Genomic DNA, 22,373 nt, shown 5'->3' with positions numbered 1-22,373 from the left:
GTCGAAGTAGGCTGTGATTCAATGAAAATTAACAGGCACCGCATCGATCATATGCAACGCAGGACACGTTAGATAACTACACATGGTTGATGATATTACTAGTTTAACTAGTGATTATGTTAAGATTGATAGACTTATAAAAAAACGAATGCTAGCTAGCAACTTACCTTTGCTTCTTGCTGCCCTCGTGTTACAGGTAGTCAGCCTGTTAATCCTTGTGGACTGCAATGTAAGGCAGGTGGTTAGAGCGTTGGACTGGTAACCGAAGATGGCAAAAACCAATCCCCCCTGAACAAGGCAGTTAACCCCCGTTTCTAGGCCGTCATTGTAAATAAGAATGTGTTTTTAATCTGACTTGCCTAGTTAAATAAAGTTGTTAAAAAAAATTATACAAAAAGGGGCAAATCGGTGCCCAAAAATACCGATTACCGATTGTTATGAAAACGTGAATTAATCGGCCATTCCGATTAATCGGTCGATCTCTAATTACCACAACCAACTGGACTGGAGTGTGGACCTCAGTTCATCTTTCAATCACCCATGTGGGTATATGCTCCTAAAAACCAATGAGGAGGTGGGAGAGGTGGGACTTGCAGCTCGTCGAGCATCACAAATAGAACCAAGTTCTATTTTAGTGCCTGGCTACGCAGATGTTCGTTGATTCGCACAAGCTATGATTGAATAACATGTATGTGTAACTATATTTTGCAACGCAGGTGACGCAAGCGGTGTGGTCAGCATGTTAGAGCTGAGCAGGCATGTGTTTAAGAGCATAATGTCTCTTGGATAAGATGGACGTTATGGATAATTAAAAGTGATGTCAACTCGTGTGTGTGTGTGTGTGTGTGTGTGTGTGTGTGTGTGAGAATTACAAATACAGAGGCCATGTTGGAGAAAGCTATCACATCTGGTGCAGTAGACTGTATTTGAAGAAATGGTAGGCCTAGACCTAAGCTTTAATAACCTCTTATGGATCCCTTAAGCGCGAATCCTGTTAGAGGGATTGATTTGACAACATTCAGTGAAATTGTAGCGCGCCAAATTCAAACTACAGAAATATCAATATTCAACCTTCACAAAAATATAAGTGTAATACATCAAAATAAAGCTTAACTTGTTAATCCAGCCGCCGTGTCAAATTTCAAAAAGGTTTTACGGCGAAAGCAAAACATGCGATTTTCTGAGGACAGCGCCCTGCATACAAACACATGAAAAACGTATTTCAACCAGGCAGGTGCGACACAAAAGTCAGAAATAGCCATATAATAAATGCCTTACCTTTGAAGATCTTCTTCTTTTTGCAATCTCAAATGTCTGTGACACAATGAATGGTGCTTTTGTTCGATAATGTCCTTTGTCCCAAAAATCGCAATTTATTTAGCACGTTTGATTCAGAAATACACCGGTTCCAACATGACTACAAAGTATCTAATACATTACCTGTAAACTTGGTCCAAATATTTCAAGCAACGTTCCTAATCCAACCTCAGGTATCCTAAAATGTAAATTAAACAATCAAATTTAAGATGGAATTAACTGTTTCTAATACTGGATAAAAACGTGAAGCGCGCTTCAGTTCACGCGCAACAAAAGACAAAAGCCCTTCAGTGACACCTACAAAGAACAGCCCTACTTCTTAATTTCTCAAAAGAAAAACATCGAACAATTTCTAAAGACTGACATCTAGTGGAAGACATAGAAACTGCAATCTGGGCCCTAATAAATCAGGTCTCCCATAGAAACCCATTGGAAAACACAGTGACCTCAAAAACAAATTCCTTGGATGGATTGTGCTCGGGGTTTCACCTGCCAAATCAGTTCTGTTATACTCAGACATTATGCTAACAGTTTTAGAATCTTCAGAGTGTTTTCTATCCAAATCTACTAATTATATGCATATCCTAGCTTCTGGGCCTGACTAGCAGGCAGTTTACTTTGGGCACGCTTTTCATCCGGACGTGAAAATACTGCCCCCTATCCCAGAGAGGATATGAAGCTAAGTGCTAACATGATCACAATGCGTTTGTGTAAGGCATGCCTTTTAACAGCACTTTATTTAGCCTACATTATGGTGTTGGGCTGTGCCTTTCCTCTGGCATCATTCAATGTTAGTGTTTTCTTAAGCTGCCGTGTTGATGCAGGGGTTGTCAGTGTCCACTTGACAGAGTATGGCTATGTTAACCCTGTGAGAGTGAGCAGTGAGGCCAGTTAGTCTTCGTCCCTCACCAGTGACACTATCAGCAGTCCTTGTGGAATGAGCCAGTCACTCAGAACAGTGGGGCCACGGTTGGCCGTCAATCAGGATTTACGTTTCCCAGGGTTGCCATGGTGACTGTGGGAAATGGTTATGGAGACCAGGATTTCTGTGCAACGCTGTAGCACCTTTGGGATTATGGTGGAGTTTGGGCAGCTTTTAGATAATGTAGTGTTAAAGGATGGATCATTGTCCCTGTTTAGTCACATTTGGTGAACAAAATGCATCTTTTGCTACAAGCATTTGGTTGTATTTAATCAAGAAAACAATGTCTCTACTACTGGGTGAAGATAACTGTGGCTCCAGGATAAACAAGCCAATTTGACACCTATTTATTTACTTACAGGACTAGTTGAATCTTTCTTTACCTTACCCCCGACCTTGTTCATTACCAGTTTGATTGAATAGGTCCCAATCTAATGGCATGTCATTGTTTTTTTTCTTGATAGTAAAGACATCACGAGCCTTCCTGAACTGAATAATGTTAGATCAAGCTGTAGGCTTATGTCAGTTGAATAATGTTAGATCAAGCTGTAGGTCTGTGTCAGTTGTGAATAGTCTTAGATCAAGCTGTAGGCCTGTCAGTTGTGAATAATGTTAGATCAAGCTGTAGGTCTGTGTCAGTTGTGAATTGTGTTAGATCAAGCTGTAGGCCTGTGTCAGTTGTGAATAGTGTTAGATCAAGCTGTAGGCCTGTGTCAGTTGTGAATAATGTTAGATCAAGCTGTAGGTCTGTGTCAGTTGTGAATAGTGTTAGATCAAGCTGTAGGTCTGTGTCAGTTGTGAATAGTGTTAGATCAAGCTGTAGGTCTGTGTCAGTTGTGAGTAGTGTTAGATCAAGCTGTAGGTCTGTCAGTTGTGAATAATGTTAGATCAAGCTGTAGGCCTGTGTCAGTTGTGAGTAGTGTTAGATCAAGCTGTAGGTCTGTGTCAGTTGTGAGTAGTGTTGGATCAAGCTGTATGCTTGTCAGTTGTGAATAGTGTTGGATAAAGCTGTATGCTTGTCAGTTGTGAGTAGTGATGGATCAAGCTGTAGGCCTGTCAGTTGTGAGTAGTGTTGGATCAAGCTGTAGGTCTGTCAGTTGTGAAGTGTGTTAGATCAAGCTGTATGCTTGTCAGTTGTGAATAGTGTTGGATCAAGCATCTAACTTTAAGAATCAGCTGTCAGAGCAGCTTACCGATCACTGTACCTGTACACAGCCAATCTGTAAATAGCACACCCAACTACCTCATCCCCATATTGTTATTTATCCTCTTGCTCTCTACTTGCACATCATCTGTACATCTATCACTCCAGTGTTAATGCTAAATTGTAATTATTTCACCTCTATGGCCTATTTATTGCCTTTCCTCCCTGCTGTTCTACATTTGCACACACTGTACATCGATTTTCTATTGTGTTACTGACTGTACGTTTGTTTATGTGTAACTCTGTGTTGTTTTTGTCGCACTGCTTTGCTTTATCTTGGCCAGGTTGAAGTTGTAAATGAGAACTTGTTCTCAACTGGCCTACCTGGTTAAATAAAGGTTAAATAATTAAAAGCTGTAGGCCTATGTCAGTTGCATGAATGGAGAACATGTGCTTAAATGTTTTGTCTTGTGGTCTGCAGTCAGTCTTCATAGAGGTCTGGAGTGCTGCACTGAAATGTTATATTTTCTCATCATTAGAATTTGCAATGGCCCTCTGTCCATAAAAAAAAAAAATATATCCAATGTTTCCTAACTCTGTAGCTTTTGTTTCAGTAGTTGTTTGCAAGCTGGACAGAGTGAAGTGACAAAATGTAGGGCTGTTGTCATTTCAACACAGTTTCGGTTTGGTTTTAGTCATTTCAATGTAGATTTAGGGCTCAGACACACCAATAGCTTTCGCTGAGCGAGAGAACTTAGCAACTCTGAACAGAGAGCCGGCTGTAATTTGCGAATCGAATGCACACCAATTTTACCTGTAGAATTGCATGAAAATGTCAGCAGTCAGACATCTACAGCAGGTGGTCCCTAAAACACAACGAGCTGAACGATTTTCAGACCAACGCTAGATCCACATTAGTGCAATGAGTTTGAGCCTTTAGGTTGTTTTCATTGGCAATTAAAACAACTCTTGAACCTTTATTCTTCATTGCTGTGAGGAGTTCAAAGGTTTTATCACCTTCAAACTTTCTGTGAATTTTTGTTGTCTTCTGTGGTGCTGCTCAGCCCTTTTTTGTTTTATGTCATTGGTTGGCTGAGCATTACCTACTGTATTGGATAGATGTAACTATTTTTCTCTTTTCCCCCCCAGGGCAAAATGTGGGTAAATAGGAAGGGGATACCTAGACCCTAAGGATTCTCTCAACCCAGTCCCCCAGCAGTCAGAGAAGGTGGCGGACCTCATTGAGGCAAACCTGGGCCGTTGGCACTAAAATGTCCTTAAGTAGTGGCACTGCAGGCGGGAAAGGTGTGGACTCGAATGCGGTGGACACTTACGACAGCGGTGATGAGTGGGACATCGGTGTAGGAAATCTGATTATCGACCTAGACGCTGACTTAGAAAAGGACAAACTTGAGATGTCTGGAACCAAGGACGGAGGGGGTATGACGGCTCCGCCCAGTGCTGTTGCAGCTTTGCCTGACAACATCAGATTTGTTAGTCCTGTACCTGGCCCTCAAGGCAAGGAGAGTAAATCTAAATCCAAACGCAGCAAAAACTCAAAAGACAATAGTAGCAAGGTCTCAGCTGGAGATGGGGCCAAGAAAGAAGGGCAGACGCGAACCCAAGGGGAACCAACCAACACTGGTGCTACTGCAGGAGCCACTAGCAACAATTCCACTACTGGCAAAGGAATGGAGAAGGGTGGCAAAGTCTCTCGGAACAGTGGTAAAAAAGACAAGGAAGGGACAAGTGGGAAAAGTAAGAAGGAGAAAAGCGAGGGAGTGCCAGTGGTGGTAATAGCTGCCACTGAAAAGGAGGTGGTTTCTCAAGTAGCTTTGGGGGTTAACCGTAGTGCCCCCTTTGAGAACACACAATCTACAGACTTGGTAGGGGACGATCAGTTGGGGAATATTGCACTTGAGTCTGTTGGGATTGTTCCAGCATTGACAATTAAAACTGAACCGCAGGAGCTGGACAATATAGAATGCAGAACATTGAAGAAAGTGAAAAATGAAAAGGTAAGAGTGCTATTAAACAAATGATTGCTTGGAATGTTTCAGCTGAATGTGTATCAATATGCAAGACCAATTTCCAAACCTTTGCCAAGCTGTAGGTTCAGATTTCATTCCATTTGAGATGTGGTTTTTGGTTGAACTATATTCTAACTTTATTGGAACATGATGTAGCCTTGTCAGGGGTTTGGAGCTGTGCCTGCTGTTTCTCACCACTTTAGTTTTGTCTAATTGAAGACATTGCCCTCATTTCACATCAGTTGTGAGTATCAGTCAGGACAATCTGGTCATGATGGCGTTTCTGAAATATCTTGTCCCTCTGCCTTTCGTTAAACAGGAAAAGCCTGGAAGAACTTTAAAGTGCTTGGCTACAGTTCATTATTATTATTACAATTGTGTCTGTGGTTATTAAACTTCATAAATATCGTAACATGTTCTACACAGGATATTTGTTTTTCAAAATGAATCAATTAGCTTGCTGACTAGCTAGTTGATTGCTGATGGCAATGCCTGTTTTCCCCTCTTCAAACATAGACATTGTCATGCAAGAAACTCATGAACAGTTGCTTAACTATTTACCAGCACTTATCCTGTCTCCTCATTGAGCTGGTCTATCAGTGTGTCTATTGTGTGCTCAAACAGCCTTTTCATGCTCTGTTAGTACCAGCAGTGGAGGGAGGTGCTGGGGATTGTTTTGTCTGTCGTCGTGTTCCATTCTTAATCCCACAAGCCCCGGCAATGCCTGGTGGGTGGGGGAGGGGGTGGCATAGCACTCCCTCACTTTCGCTGCTGCTATGAAAGTGAAGTGGGGGGGAAGGGCCTTCGCAGAAGCAAGTTTCCCTCTGTCAGGAATGCAAAGCTGTGAAGTCTCCTCAGATAACTCAAACAGGGAAGGAAATCTAAGGACAAAAGGTTTAGCAATCAGAAAGGACTCGGGCAACCCAATGAGCTCGGCATGGATTGGTTGACGACCTTGAACAAAGGCAAAGGGTCAGACTAAACACTGGGTTCTTAGACTCCTCAGGGTCTCCAGAAAACAGTTGCCAATAGTGTTTCAATGAATTCATATCTGATTCCTTGAGAATCTAAAGGCCTATGTTTAAACGGAGGCCTCAATACAATGGACGTCTAGACCACATTAATGATGAATACAATGTATACTGCCCTGTTTTATGACATTGGCATTTAAAACATTTTTTTTAACCTTTTATTTAACTAGGCAAGTCAGTTAAGAACAAATTCTTATTTACAATGACTGCCTACTGGGGAACAGTGGGTTAACTACCTTGTTCAGGGGCATAACGACTGATTTTTTTACCTTGTCAGCTCAGGGATTCGATCCAGAAACCTTTCGGTTACTTGCCCAACGCTCTAACCACTAGGCTACCTGCAGCCCCAAAAATATGGCATATTCAATGTTGCTAAAATGAACCTAATCTTTATAAATGTTGTCCAACATGTCTCATCTCCATGCCATGGGTGTTCCAGAGTTCAAATCGCATTTGCCCAAACTGTGAACAGTATCTATAATACAAGTCATAATATATTTGAATAGCATGTTAAGTCATCCAGATGGTTCCCAGTTAGTAGCATGTTAGAGCTTCTGAGCTGTAGCTTAATAAAGGTGTACGTGACGAGGATTCTAGACAGTTGACAGTAACTGGGTGTGATTTGTTATTCGTCATCTCAAATACATTCTCTTTTTTTATTTTTTATTTAATGATGACTTACTAACTCATGCTCTTACCCTCTTTGAGTGTGTGACTGTGCTCGCACTGTCTCCATCTTAGGACAGAGCTCCTAAAGCATTGGCTCTTGTTTCTGGAATAAATCATCTCTGCTCCCTCAACTACAGCACTGCCCACCCTCTCTCTCGCTCTCTCTCGCTCACTCATTATACAAGCCTGGAGGAGCCAGGCATTCATTCGTCAGCTGCCTCGACGTGATGCTGGCCTTGACGAATGGAGCAGCTCTTATGGAAAATTACATTGCTAATGTCAGTTCAAAAGAGGAAGGAGGAAAAAAAGGTCTGTGCTTGAGAGTGAAAGAGCCTGGCCACCACTGTGTAGTTGCTGATGTGCAGTTAGGGGAGAAAGGGCTCTCATGAGAACTAGCTTTATTTCCTTTTCTTGCCTCTGACTTACTGGTGCTACTGTGTTAGAGCTCATTCCTTTTAATTAACACCAAGGCTTTGATGACTCTGGACGAGGAGGGAGGGATGACTGGTTTTGAGGGGAGTGTCAATTGCGTAGAGGGTAGACTATACCTGTTCATATATGCTGGTTAGCCCAATTCCAACAAGAGACTTGATGTGTAGTCCTGAACACAGAACTTGCTATTCTCCCATTTACATTTTTGTGTGGAAAAACAAGGCTACACAGCAAGCAGGGATTGGGGAAAAACGGTATTTCCCTAATCTGTTCAGCCAAATCCTACCTGGAATGTTAACTTGCTTGGTCCTGCTGAGGCACCTTACCATGAAGCCACATTGTTTCAGCCCTAGCACCATGACGGTGCTTTCTTTTCAGCTGTTAGTCGTCTAGCCGTGTTCCTTTTGAACTGCTGAACAAAGCATTATGAAATGTAGCCGAAATCTACTCCATGTCGACCTGTTCATTTTTTATAGATATTTTACCACCTTTTTCTTCCCAGTTTTGTGATATCCAATTGGTAGTTACGATCTTGTCTCATCGCCGCTGGAACTCCCCAACGGACTCGAGAGGTGAAGGTCGAGAGCCATGTCCTGCGAAACATGACCTGCCAAGCCTCACCGCTTCTTGACACTGCTCGCTTAACCCAGAAGCCAGCCGCACCAATGTGTCCGAGGAAACGCCGTCCAACTGACATCCGAAGTCAGCTTGCAGCCGCTAGAGTGAAATGAGCCAAGGAAATGATTGATTTCTCATTCCTCAAGGTGTTATTCTGTTCACTAGGATCCTGACAGCCATGTGTCTGTGGTATAATTCATTAGCATAATAGAAAATCCAATGTGGAAAGTGAAAAAAGACTCCTTCCCCTGGCTCTCCTTAGCTCTTTGCCTGTGGTTGGTCTCCACCATTGCCCAGCTTCAATTTCATTGAAAACAAAGCTTGTTGGCCCTACATGCCTATTTTCAGTTGATTTGACAACCTACTGTTGCGAGAACCTGCATGTGTGTTTAGATATGTGTGTGTGAGGAACAGATGAAGGGAGGCATTTTGCAGCAGCGGACTCAGTCAGTGCTGCTGTGATTCCTGTAGTGCTGCCTCTATCTGTTAGAAACTCTCTCCCTCAGGGAGCCCCCCCTCTCTACTCCAGTAAAAACACTCCACACTAATTGTTTTCCACGTCTGTCATTAGCCTCTGTCTCCACAACAATGTAAAAGGCTGTGAGGCTAAACACAATACAAGGGAGGGTTAGTGACGGCGAAACTACTTTGCCCACCTATTTAGAAAAAGCTATAGCCTTGGATTATTGAGGCTAGGTCAGTTAACTTTTGACCCCTTAATGGTGTTAAGGAGATAAGGATTGGGTAAGCTGATCTCTGACAACTTTTTGGTTGAGCTAGCCTGTTTGTCTCAGATCCAGAAACATTTAGGCTAGAGTTTGCCTGAGGTTGCGGTTGAATTCAGTGTTTTAATGTGTTTCCTTTGGTCTCTTTATGAAAAGGACACATTCATTATCCTCTTTGTTTCCTCAAAGCATGTGCAGGCAAGCTGTTAAAGGCCTTTTGTCTAGGCTCTTCTGAATTTCTCAAACTGTGTTTTATATAAACTCAGATCAGACAAGCATTCATAATACTGACGAAAAGACCCAACATTTGTCACAATCTTTAGGCTGTCAGTTGCTGCAGATATTGCCATGATCTATTCGCATCAATATTATGCTACATTCATTTTTGGCATGCCAGCAAAAAGCAGCCTTGAACCTGGAATGTGTGTCAGTGTTGCTACTGGCTCCTCTGCAGTATACGTAAGGAGTTTGCTTCGGTATGTGGGTCTTGTTTCCTTTCCAACTTTCCCCACTTAAGAAAGCCTTGTTATCTGGGGTTGCTATTGTCGTAGGGTGATGAGGCAACACGATGAAGTGGGAAATACTGATTCCTACTCCGCAAGCAAGCGGGTGAAATCCTGTCAAGGCATATTCTGCTGTATAGCCACCACTTAGCCTTTTACTCTGTCTTTACAGTCACCCGCTCAGAAAGACCCTCCTATACAAATGCGTTTCTTTGTTCTGTAGGCTAGATGGCTGAATGATTCATTAACAGTCGGTCACAAATGTCTACCCTCAAGATGTCTGTATTTAAGCAGAAATTTGCAAAACCATTTCAGTTTGCTGTCAGCTAGCACAGTTCTCTCTAGTCCTTTTCCAAAAGGGTACAGGTGTGACAATTTACATTACTGCCAAGAACGTCTCACCAAATGTTTGTGCGGTGGCCTCAATGTACCATTACAAAAGGAGCCTTAGCTCAGGGCTATTTTTTGTGTGGTTGTCGTATTCCTGATGTCCAATGTCACTTTACTGCGTCTGGGATTAAAGAGACGGGAGAACATTCCCAGAGCTGGTTCTGCCTCAGGAACAAGCTTCCTCCCCATCCCCCACGGTCAGACCGGAGGCCTCGTCAGGGAATGGGAAAGCTGCGGCCCACTGAGTTTATAGTGCTGTCGGACAATGTTCCAGGAAATCCTTGTCAAGAGCCTTGAGAGACCCTTGTGTGGAAATATTTAATATTGGAACCCAGTCCTGGCTGGTCATAAACTGTGTCTGTAGACATTTAGCAGGCTCCTTGACCTGGAGAACCGCGGGCTTGATTTGTGCCCTCTTGTTCCTTTCTGAAGGCTGCTGAGAGCACTGAAAGATCTGCTTTTGTACACAACAGAAGACTTTTACTTCCAGCTAGGTTTACATTGAATAAAACAAACTCTCACCGTCATCACAAGGACTACGATGAATTTGTGAAAGATAACACCATTGTCTTAAAGAAGAGTTGAGTTAGGCCTTCTGTACGTTCTGCCTTCTATCTGCTGTTGCTCATAACCTAGAGACTTGTTTGGAACACTATTTAAGCTAACCATTTTAATCATGGATCTTTTGAAAATGGATAACTGTTGGCCTGTGCCTGTTCTGTAACCTATTTTCTTTTGTTGTAACATATGGGGTCTTTGTCAATAGGGGGATGTGCCTGTTTTTAATTTGCTCCTGAAGGTGTCGCAATAAAATGTTGACTTTCGTAAAGCTTGTGGAGGAGCCTATAAACCTCGCTGCACCGTGCTGGGAGGCCACATGTTGTTTTGTTCCTCCTCTATTGGGATAACAAGGAGATTTTGCTGGGAATGGCAGCACTGTAGTTTGAGCCTTCATGCTGAAAAATGTCACAATGTCGATTTTGATCATTTCAATTTTTTTTTGTTTTAGTTTTAAAATTCATGATGTTCTGATATCTAACAGAAGCGTACAGTTATTTACCTTCCTATTGAGCGGTAAACTGGGTACCACCTCGGAGGCTAGATTGTAGATTAGATTAATGTATAGCAAAGGAAATGGAGGAGTAGGCTTATAATAATTGTGAATGAGCCTGTGAATTGATGTGTGTTCATATGGTTTGAGTTGCTGAGGACTGGGGTCTTTGAATGCCCTCATGTTTTCCTCAGGTACCATAGGCTATTTCTGTTAAAACGTGAGCTTTCGCTGTGTACACCTAGCAGCCATATCCTCATAGAAAATGTATGGGGAGGATGGCTTCAAGGTCGCAAAACATCTTTGACTCGTCCTGCAAAAGTGATCACAGTTCTGAGAAACAAAGCCCTTTCATGCCTTGTCTCTCTCCTCCCTCTGTCTCCTAAGCTTTGTACAAGACTAGGCGTGTGCGTGTGTCTGGATCAGTGTGCTGTCAGAGAAGCATGTGGGGGGGAAGGGAGAGAGGCTAGCCCGCGCTGCTAATTCAGCTCATGAAAGACTTATGCAGTGAGAGCAGCTGTCTTCCATTGTCAGCCAGCAAATTTCCAATGCGCCTCATTTCGCCTATCAATGCGTGAGTAGCAGGAAAGCCGGGGGTGGGGGGGACAGAGGGGAACAAACAAACAAAGAACGAGAGGGGGGAAAAGGGAGAAGGCCGAAATTTTGATGGTCTGGAGTCGATGTATTTTCTCTGCTTAGGGGTGGGGAGGATGTGGAGTTGGGTCAGCGGTCTAGTAATAAACCATCCATCTATTCATACGCCAGCTACACAAGGAAAAAGGGCTCTGCTGTTATGAGGGAAGAGAGGGCACATGATGGGTAGAGGGGGGGGGGTAGAGGACCAACTGGGGTTAAGGAAGAGGGGAGGGGAGGGTTAAGGAAGGGGGGAGGGGAGGGTTAACCTCTCTTGGGTAGTCAACAGCCAGTGGGATCGAGTGGCGCGAAATTCAAAAACCTTACAAATGCTATAACTTCAATTTCTCAAACATATGACTATTTTACACCATTTTAAAGACAAGACTCTCGTTAATCTAACCACATTGTCCGATTTCAAAAAGGCTTTACAACAAAAGCAAAACATTAGATTGTCAGGAGAGTACCCAGACAGAAATAATCACACACCCATTTTTCAAGCTAGCATATAATGTCACAAAAACCAAAACCACAGCTAAATGCAGCACTAACCTTTGATGATCTTCATCAGATGACACTCTTAGGACATTATGTTATACAATACATGCATGTTTTGTTCAATCGAGTTCATATTTATATCAAAAAATAGCTTTTTACATTAGCATGTGACGTTCAGAACTAGCAAACATACCGAAAACTTCCGGTGAATTTACTAAATTACTCACGATAAACGTTCACAAAAAACATAACAATTATTTTAACCTGTTAGGGCTAGGGGGCAGTATTGACACGGCTGGATAAAAAACATACCCGATTTAATCTGGTTACCACTCCTACCCAGTAACTAGAATATGCATATACTTATTACATATGGATAGAAAACACCCTAAATTTTCTAAAACTGTTTGAATGGTGTCTGTGAGTATAACAGAACTCAAATGGCAGGTCAAAACCTGAGAGATTCCTTTACAGGAAGTGGCCTGTCTGACCATTTCTTGAACTTCTTTTCCATCTCTATCATTTACTAAGGATCTCTGCTCTAACGTGACACTTCCCACGTCGTCCATAGGCGCTCAGAGCCCGGGGAAAAAAACAGAATGTCGTCATTCCAGCCCCAGGCTGAAACACATTATCGCCTTCCTCAAGTGGCCGATCAAGGGACACTGGGCTTATGCGCGTGACCCCGACCGCCCCCGCCTTTGGGATTTTTTTCCTCTGTTTGCCGAAAAGGAGATTCCCTGTCGGAATATTATCGCTTTTCTACGAGATAAATGTCGTAAAAATTGATTTTAAACAGCGGTTGACATGCTTCGAAGTACGGTAATGGAATATTTAGAATTTTATTGTCACGAATTGCGCCATGCGCGCGACACTTCTTTACTATTTCGGATAGTGTCTGGAACGCATGAACAAAACGCCGCTATTCGGATATAACGATGGATTATTTTGGACCAAACCAACATTTGTTATTGAAGTAGCAGTCCTGGGTGTGCATTCTGACGAAGACAACAAAAGGTAATCAAACTTTTATAATAGTAAATATGATTATGGTGAGTGCTAAACTTGCCGGGTGCCTAAATAGCGAGCCCGTGATGCCTGGGCTATGTACTTAGAATGTTGCAAAATGTGCTTTCACCAAAAAGCTATTTTAAAATCGGACATATCGAGTGCATAGAGGAGGTCTGTATCTATAATTCTTAAAATAATTGTTATGCTTTTTGTGAACGTTTATCGTGAGTAATTTAGTAAAATGTTAGCGAATTCCCCGGAAGTTTGCGGGGGGTATGCTAGTTCTGAACGTCACATGCTAATGTAAAAAGCTGGTTTTTGATATAAATATGAACTTGATTGAACAAAACATGCATGTATTGTATAACATAATGTCCTAGGGTTGTCATCTGATGAAGATCATCAAAGGTGAGTGCTGCATTTAGCTGTCTTCTGGGTTTTGGTGACATTATATGCTGGCTTGAAAAATGGGTGTCTGATTATTTCTGGCTTGGTACTCTGCTGACATAATCTAACGTTTTGCTTTCGTTGTAAAGCCTTTTTGAAATCGGACAGTGTGGTTAGATTAACGAGAGTCTTGTCTTTAAATGGCTGTAAAATAGTCATATGTTTTCTATCCAAATCAAACAATAATATGCATATTCTAGTTTCTGGGCAGGAGTAATAACCAGATGAAATCGGGTACGTGTTTTTTATCCGGACGTGAAAATACTGCCCCCTGCCCAAGAGAGGTTAAGGAAGTGGGGGGAGGGTTAAGGGGGGGGGGTGGTGTTAACCTGCTGGGGATAGGGGGCAGTATTTGCACGGCCGGATAAAAAACGTACCCGATTTAATCTGGTTATTACTACTGCCCAGAAACTAGAATATGCATATAATTATTGGCTTTGGATAGAAAACACCCTAAAGTTTCTAAAACTGTTTGAATGGTGTCTGTGAGTATAACAGAACTCATATGGCAGGCAAAAACCTGAGAAGATTCCTTACAGGAAGTGCCGTCTCTGACCATTTCTTGGGCTTCTACACTCTCTTTATTGAAAACTGAGGATCTCTGCTGTAACGTGACACTTCCTACGGCTCCCATAGGCTCTCAGAAGGCGGCAAACCGGTGAATGATGTCTTTGGAGCCCCTGGCTGAAAAACATTAGCGCATTTGGATAGTGGTCGATCAGAGAACCATGAGACTGAGGCGCGTGCACGAGGCGACACCATGTTTTTATTTTTTCGTCTTTGAACTGAAACAGGGTTTCCTGGTCGGAATATTATCGCTTTTTTACGAGAAAAATCGCATAAATTGATTTTAAACAGCGGTTGACATGCTTCGAAGTACGGTAATGGAATATTTAGACATTTTTTGTCACGAAACGCGTCGGGCGTGTCACCCTTCAGATAGTGTCTTGAACGCACGAACAAAACAGAGGATATTTGAACATAAGTATGGATTATTTTGAACCAAACCAACATTTGTTATTGAAGTAGAAGTCCTGGGAGTGCATTCTGACGAAGAACAGCAAAGGTAATACAATTTTTCTAATAGTAAATCGGAGTTTGGTGAGGGCCAAACTTGGTGGGGTTCAAAATAGCTAGCCCGTGATGGCTGGGCTATCTACTCAGAATATTGCAAAATGTGCTTTTGCCGAAAAGCTATTTTAAAATCGGACATAGCGATTGCATAAAGGAGTTCTGTATCTATAATTCTTAAAATAATTATGTTTTTTGTGAACGTTTATCGTGAGTAATTTAGTCAATTCAACGGAAGTGTTCGGTGGGAATGCTAGTTCTGAACGTCACATGCAAATGTAAAAAGCTGTTTTTTGATATAAATATGAACTTGATTGAACAAAACATGCATGTATTGTATAACATAATGTCCTAGGTGTGTCATCTGATGAAGATCATCAAAGGTTAGTGCTGCATTTAGCTGTGGTTTTGGTTTATGTGACATTATATGCTAGCTTGAAAAATGGGTGTCTGATTATTTCTGTCTGGGTACTCTGCTGACATAATCAAATGTTTTGCTTTCGTTGTAAAGCCTTTTTGAAATCGGACAGTGTGGTTAGATTAACGAGAGTCTTGTCTTTAAAATGGTGTAAAATAGTCATATGTTTGAGAAATTGAAGTAATAGCATTTCTAAGGTATTTGAATAACGCGCCACGGGATTCCACTGGCTGTTGAGTAGGTGGGACGATTTCGGGGAGGGTTAAGGAAAGGGGGAGGGGAGGGTTAAGGAAGGGGGGAAGGGAGGGTTAAGGAAGGGGGGAGGGTTAAGGAAGGGGGGAGGACAGCGTTATGAATTGATCACCACTAACGGAGCTGCCAATAACCGGATGAGAACTCCGTTCAGGCATTTCTTTTACACCAGCTACGTTAGGTTATGAATGGATGAAGTCTTTAACCCCCTACACACTGAATGGTTTGTCTGCTCAGCTTCAGCTGCATGGGGCTGGTGGAATGACAGGGAGAGGCTGGCTGGAAGGGCTGCTCTATTAAGCCGGACACAGTTCCAGGGTTCTTGAATCCTTGAGGCATTTGGTCTGATTAGCAGAACAAAACCCACACAGTGGGGAGGAGCAGACGTGGCTTTCCTCTGGCCTGGAATGTTCTGCCTGTGAGTGAAAGCTGGCACAGTGTCTGTTAGTCACTCTTGTTCTACTGTGTGTTTCAGGATTGTTGCCTGTTTTCAGAGTGTTTGGCTTAGTGCATTCTGTGGTGTGTCAATAATTTAGACCTAGGCTGTACGATACATGAAAGCGTCTTCCCCAGGCCTGTCATTTTGTTCAAAGTGTTAACTGCGTTATGAAACCACTCACTGTTGGACAAGCTTCTTCCACACGGAGACATTCATGACTCGACCACTCATGGAACAACTATTTTCAGCTTGAAAGAAATGTAGATTTGTGCGTACTGTAGTTGTTGGTGAGGCAACTCTTCAGAAAAGGTTTAGCTAGGGCTTTCAAGGGAGGAATGTCAAACCCCCCATTCAGGTCCTCTTTATGGAGTAAAGTTCTTTGCACAGAAGTGCAGTGGGAGAAGAGGAGGACTAGAGGCAGCTTCTAGAAGACAGGGAGATAAAAGAGATTGTCTGTGTGCTGCGAACCTGCGGCTGCCATTAGTAATCTTGTCTTTTTGCCTTCCCACTTTGCGTTGGGAAAAAAATAATGATTTTTAGAGGTTTCTACTTCTACTATGAGGGGTTCTTTTACATTATGGGTAAACCAGAGGATTGCCTTTGAACAGTCCATTTACATGGCTAGTTTTAGCCTGGTTTGGTTTTGAGAACTAACATAGTACATTGGAAATCACCTAAGTTTCTGCTTGTTGTTTTAAAAAAAGGCCTTATGTTGGCCACTAATTGAAAAATACCCTAATCCCCTGGACATCTATTTCCACTTAAAGCCTCCTAAGCATTCGTTGAGACTGGCTGAGATCTGTTACTCCGCTGTAGGCTGCATACTGTACTGTATACTGCATTCTAATGGGTGTGCTGTGTACAGTGGCCAAAGCATGCCTGCTATTTGCTCGTGTGGTTAGCCTAATTAGTCAGGTATGTCGAGTGAGTCAGAATGAAACACGGGCATTCATTTATATTTATCACCCTGTTTCTCAAGCTACTTTTATAGGCTTGAAATGCAAGTGGGAGTTTACAGGTTAGCCTGTTATTCAACCTGAGTCGTTCCCTGTTCCTTTTCCTTGTAGCAAGTCATTTTACTGCAGATTGAAAGAGTCTGGTTACAAATAGGATTATCTTCATAAAGGTAGGCTATATATCCAGTTCTGCGCTCATCTTGAAAGAGGCGCTTTGGTATTTTGTTGGAGACTGAGGCTCCATTCTACCCTGTACTCTTAGGAATATTCCAAAACCTGTGTCTCATTGCTTGATAAGAACCAGGGTAGCAAGGTGTCAGGACCTCACATTTCACCCTGGTACTGAAATTACTACCATCATTTAAAAACTAGACTGTATGGTTAATGCCAGCTGCTCAATACAATAAGGGTAGCTGTGAAGTCTAGCCTAATGCCTTTCTTTTCCTCTTGCCATTGGGCCTCTGTACCTTAGCAACTGTACCTTAGCAACAGTCTCTTACCAATAGACACCATTCTGTTTTCACATTGAAATACTGGTGAACCTACATAGGAGGAAGACGGAGACAATCTCCATATTTGCAACATGGACTTAGCCCTGTAACTGAGACTGTTTGTCTTGTTATCCCGTAGGCTTTTTCAAACATACTAATTAAAGCACACTTGCAGTGTACTGTTCTACTGATAACTTCAGGAAATTGCTGAGGAATTGTTTACGTCAGCAAGGTGGGTTACATTTCTGGGCAAATGGGTTCAGTCTGGCTGGGCTGGATTCGGCTCTATACATTTAAATATGTCCAACGCGGGACGATCAAGTACAATTTATATGTGGCTTAGCAGAACAGCTAACGTTAGCATTTGGTGGAGCTAATTAAAAAAACTACAAAATAATGTGCAAATACTTTGTGAAACAAATAGGGAAAATCATATGGAAGTGTTTCTTCAGGAAAAAACAGTGAAAGTATGTCAATATTTTCAGGTTAGGTTAGTTGACCTTGGAATTCTATAGAATAAAGGCTTGTTCTGTATTAGAAACAGACCATGAGTAGGCATTTGGAAGACCCTCTCTCTCTTGCTGTTATTTATCACCACTCTTCAAGCTCCAACCACAATCTTTTCTATGTTAAACCACTACTCCATCACATTACTCAAACCCTATTTAACTCCAACCACAATCTAGCCACATTGTTGCTGTTTTCTTCGATGCCTTGTAGACTATAGCTGCATAATCCTCAAATACTTTGTCGGTGTAATTGTTACTAGACATGTTGGTCACTGTGGGCTTTTTGAAATGCTAAATAAACCCGTGTTTCAAATCAAATTGTATTAGTCACATGCGCCGAATACAACAGGTGTAGACCTTACAGTGAAATGCTTACTTACGAGCCCCTAATCGACAGTGCAGTTTCAAAAAATACAGATAAGAGATAAAAGTAACAAGTAATTAAAGAGGAGTAATAAAAAAATAACTATACATACAGGGGGTGCTGGTACAGAGTCAATGTGTGGGGGCACCGGTTAGTTGAGGTAGTATGTACATATAGGTAGAGTTAAAGTGACTATGCATAGATGACAACCGAGAGTGGCAGTGGTGGGGGGGGGGGTGTGTCAGTCAATGTGAATAGTCTGGGTAGCCATTTTACTAGATGTTCAGGAGTCTTATTGCTTTGGGGTAGAAGCTGTTTAGAAGCCTCTTGGACCTAGACTTGGCACTCCGGTACCGCTTACCGTGTGGAAGCAGGGAGAACAGTCTATGACTAGGGTGGCTGGAGTCTTTGACAATTTTTGGGGCCTTCCTCTGACACCGCCTGGTATAGAGGTCCTGGATGGCAGGAAGCTTGGCCCCAGTGATGTACTGGGCCGTTCGCACTACCCTCTGTAGTGCCTTATGGTCGGAGCCCGAGCAGTTGCCATACCAGGCAATGATGCAATCAGTCAGGATGCTCTCGATGGTGCAGCTGTAGAACCTTTTGAGGATCTGAGGACCCATGCCAAACATTTTCAGTCTCCTGAGGGGAATAGGCATTGTCGTGCCCTCTTCATGACTGTCATGGTGTGCTTGGACCATGTTAGTTTGTTGGTGATATGGACACCAAGGAACTTGAAGCTCTCAACCGGCTCCACTACAGCTCCGTCGATGAGAATGGGGGCGTGCTCTGTCTCCTTTTCCTGCAGTCCACAATCATCTCCTTTGTCTTGATCACATTGAGGGAGAGGTTGTTGTCCTGGCACCACATGGCCAGGGCTCTGACCTCCTCCCTATAGGCTGTCTCATTGTTGTCAGTGATCAGGCCTACCACTGTTGTCATCGGCAAATGTAATGATGTTGGAGTCGTGCCTGGCCATGCAGTCATGAGTGAACAGGGAGTACAGGAGAGGGTTGAGCACGCACCCTTGAGGGGCCCCTGTGTTGAGGATCAGCGTGGCGGATGTGTTGTTACCTACCCTTACCACCTGGGGGCGGCCCGTCAGGAAGTCCAGGATCCAGTTGCAGAGGGAGGTGTTTAGTCCCAGGGTCCTTGGCTTATAGATCAGCTTTGAGGGCACTATGGTGTTGAATGCTAAGCTGTAGTCAATGAATAGCATTCTCACAAAGGTGTTCCTTCTGCCCAAGTGGGAAAGGGCAGTGTGGAGTGCAATAGAGAGTGCATCATCTGTGGATCTTTTGGGTGGTATGCAGAATTGGAGTGGATCTAGGGTTTCTGGGATGATGGTGTTGTGAGCCATGACCAGCCTTTTATCGATGCACTTATTGATGAGGCCAATGACAATGTACTCCTCAATGCCATTGGAGGAATCGTTGAACATATTCCAGTCTAGAGGTCGACCGATTAATCGGAATGGCCGATTTAATTAGGGCCGATTTTCAAGTTTTCATAACAATCGGAAAACGGTATTTTTGGACGGCGATTTGGCCGATTTTTTTTTTATTTTATTTTTTTGTATTTTTTTGTTGTTGTTATTTTTTAACACCTTTATTTAACTAGGCAAGTCAGTTAAGAACACATTCTTATTTTCAATGACGGCCTAGGAACGGTGGGTTAACTGCCTTGTTCAGGTGCAGAACGACAGATTTTTACCTTGTCAGCTCGGGGATTCAATCTTGCAACCTTACGGTTAATTAGTCCAACGCTCAAACCACCTGCTTTACATTGCACTCCACGAGGAGCCTGCCTGTTACGCGAATGCAGTAAGAAGCCATGGTAAGTTGCTAGCTAGCATTAAACTTTATCTTATAAAAAACAATAAATCAATCATAATCACTAGTTAACTACACATGGTTGATATTACTAGTTTATCTAGCCTGTCCTGCGTTGCATATAATCGCTTAGGTACACGTTGCTCCAACCATAAACATCAATGCCTTTCTTAAAATCAATACACATAAGTATATATTTTTAAACCTGCATATTTAGCTAAAAGAAATCCAGGTTAGCAGGCAATATTAACCAGGTGAAATTGTGTAATTTCTCTTGCGTTCATTGCACACAGAGTCAGGGTATATGCAACAGTTTGGGCCGCCTGGCTCGTTGCGAACTAATTTGCCAGAATTTTATGTAATTATGACATAACATTGAAGGTTGTGCAATGTAACAGGAATATTTAGACTTGGGAATGCCACCCGTTAGATAAAATACGGAACTGTTCCGTATTTCACTGAAAGGAAAAACGTTTTGTTTTCGAGATGATAGTTTCCGGATTCGACCATATTAATGACCAAAGGCTCGTATTTCTGTGTTATTATGTTATAATTAAGTCTATGATTTGATAGAGCAGTCTGAGCGGTGGTAGGCACCAGCAGGCTCGTAAGCATTCATTCAAACAGCACCTTCGTGCGTTTTGCCAGCAGCTCTTCGCAATTCTTCAAGCATTGCGCTGTTTATGACTTCAAGCCTATCAACTCCCAAGATTAGGCTGGTGTAACCGATGTGAAATGGCTAGCTAGTTTGCGGGTGCGCGCTAATAGCGTTTCAAACGTCACTCGCTCTGAGCACTTGGAGTAGTTGTTCCCCTTGCTCTGCATGGGTAACGCTGCTTCAAGGGTGGCTGTTGTCGATGTGTTCCTGGTTCGAGTCCAGGTAGGAGCGAGGAGAGGGACGGAAGCTATACTTTTACACTGCCAATACTAAAGTGCCTATAAGAACATCCAATAGTCAAAGGTATATGAAATACAAATTGTATAGAGAGAAATAGTCCTATAATTCCTATTATAACTACAACCTAAAACTTCTTACCTGGGAATATTGAAGACTCATGTTAAAAGGAACCACCAGCTTTCATATGTTCTCATGTTCTGAGCAAGGCACTTAAACGTTAGCTTTCTTACATGGCACATATTGCTCTTTTACTTTCTTCTCCAACACTTTGTTTTTGCATTATTTCAACCAAATTGAACATGTTTCATTATTTATTTGAGGCTAAATTTATTTTGTTGATGTATTATATTAAGTTAAAATAAGTGTTCATTCAGTATTGTTGTATTTGTCATTAAACTGTTATGGCTAGGGGGCAGTATTTTCACAGCCGGATAAAAAACGTACCCGATTTAATCTGATTATTACTCCTGCCCAGAAACTAGAATATGCATATAATTATTAGCTTTGGATAGAAAACACTCCAAAGTTTCTAAAACTGTTTGAATGGTGTCTGTGAGTATAACAACTCATTTGGCAGGCCAAAACCTGAGAAGATTCCATGCAGGAAGTGCCCTATCTGACAATTTCTTGCCCTTCTTGATTATCTCTATCCATTACAGAGGATCTCTGCTTTTACGTGACACTTCCTACGGCTCCCATGGGCTCTCAGAAGGCGGCAAAAAGCTGAATCGTGGCTTTGCAGGCTCTGGCTGAAAAAAAAGTAGCGCGTTTGGATAGTGGCTGGTTACAGTACTGTGAGACTCAGGCGCGTGCCCGAGTCGACCCCATGCTTTGTTTTCTTTCGTCTTTTTACCTAAACGCAGATTCCCGGTCGGAATATTATCGCTTTTTTATGAGAAAAATGGCATAAAATTTATTTTAAACAGCGGTTGACATGCTTCGAAGTACGGTAATGGAATATTTAGAAATCTATTGTCACGAAATTCGCCATGCTCGTGACCCTTATTTACACTTCGGATAGTGTCTTGAACGCACGAACAAAACGCCACTGTTTGGATATAACTATGGGTTATTTTGAACCAAACCAACATTTGTTATTGAAGTAGCAGTCCTGGGAGTGCATTCTGATGAAGAACACCAAAGATAATCAAACTTTTCTAATAGTAAATCTGACTTTGGTCAGGGCTAAACTTGGTGGGTGTCTAAATAGCTAGCCGTGATGGCTGGGCTATCTACTCAGAATATTGCAAAATGTGCTTTCACCGAAAAGCTATTTTAAAATCGGACACCTCGATTGCACAAAGGAGTTCTGTATCTATAATTCTTAAAATAATTATGTTTTTTGTGAACGTTTATCGTGAGTAATTTAGTAAATTCACCGGAGGTTTGCGGGGGGTATGCTAGTTCTGAACGTCACATGCTAATGTAAAAAGCTGGTTTTTGATATAAATATGAACTTGATTGAACAAAACATGCATGTATTGTATAACATAATGTCCTAGGTGTGTCATCTGATGAAGATCATCAAAGGTTAGTGCTGCATTTAGCTGTGGTTTTGTTTTTTGTGACATTATATGCTAGCGTGAAAAATGGGTGTCTGATTATTTCTGGCTGGGTACTCTGCTGACATAATCTAATGTTTTTCTTTCGCTGTAAAGCCTTTTTGAAATCGGACAGTGTGGTTAGATAAAGGAGAGTCTTGTCTTTAAAATGCTGTGAAAT

At 42.3% G+C, this 22,373-nt stretch overlaps 1 protein-coding gene across 3 annotated transcripts in view; it reads left to right on the top strand.

The window, feature by feature from the left end:
* LOC106587856 (zinc finger protein 609) overlaps positions 1-22,373 on the top strand; it is a 99,365-nt gene that overhangs the window by 22,189 nt on the left and 54,803 nt on the right. For 2 of the 3 annotated variants that reach the window (XM_045689546.1, XM_045689547.1), the window contains exon 2: positions 4,533-5,401. The exons of the other annotated variant lie outside the window; for it this stretch is intronic. In XM_045689546.1, coding sequence (XP_045545502.1) covers positions 4,655-5,401 — 747 coding nt within the window. In that variant the 5' untranslated portion in view covers positions 4,533-4,654. The remainder of the gene's footprint in view (positions 1-4,532; positions 5,402-22,373) is intronic. 3 annotated transcript variants of the gene reach the window in all.

This window comes from Salmo salar, chromosome ssa11 (genome assembly GCF_905237065.1).
Source record: "Salmo salar chromosome ssa11, Ssal_v3.1, whole genome shotgun sequence".
NCBI classification, from domain to species: domain Eukaryota; kingdom Metazoa; phylum Chordata; class Actinopteri; order Salmoniformes; family Salmonidae; genus Salmo; species Salmo salar.
The sequence above is the reverse complement of the archived record's forward strand: the minus strand, read 5'-3'. Positions and strand labels throughout refer to the sequence as shown.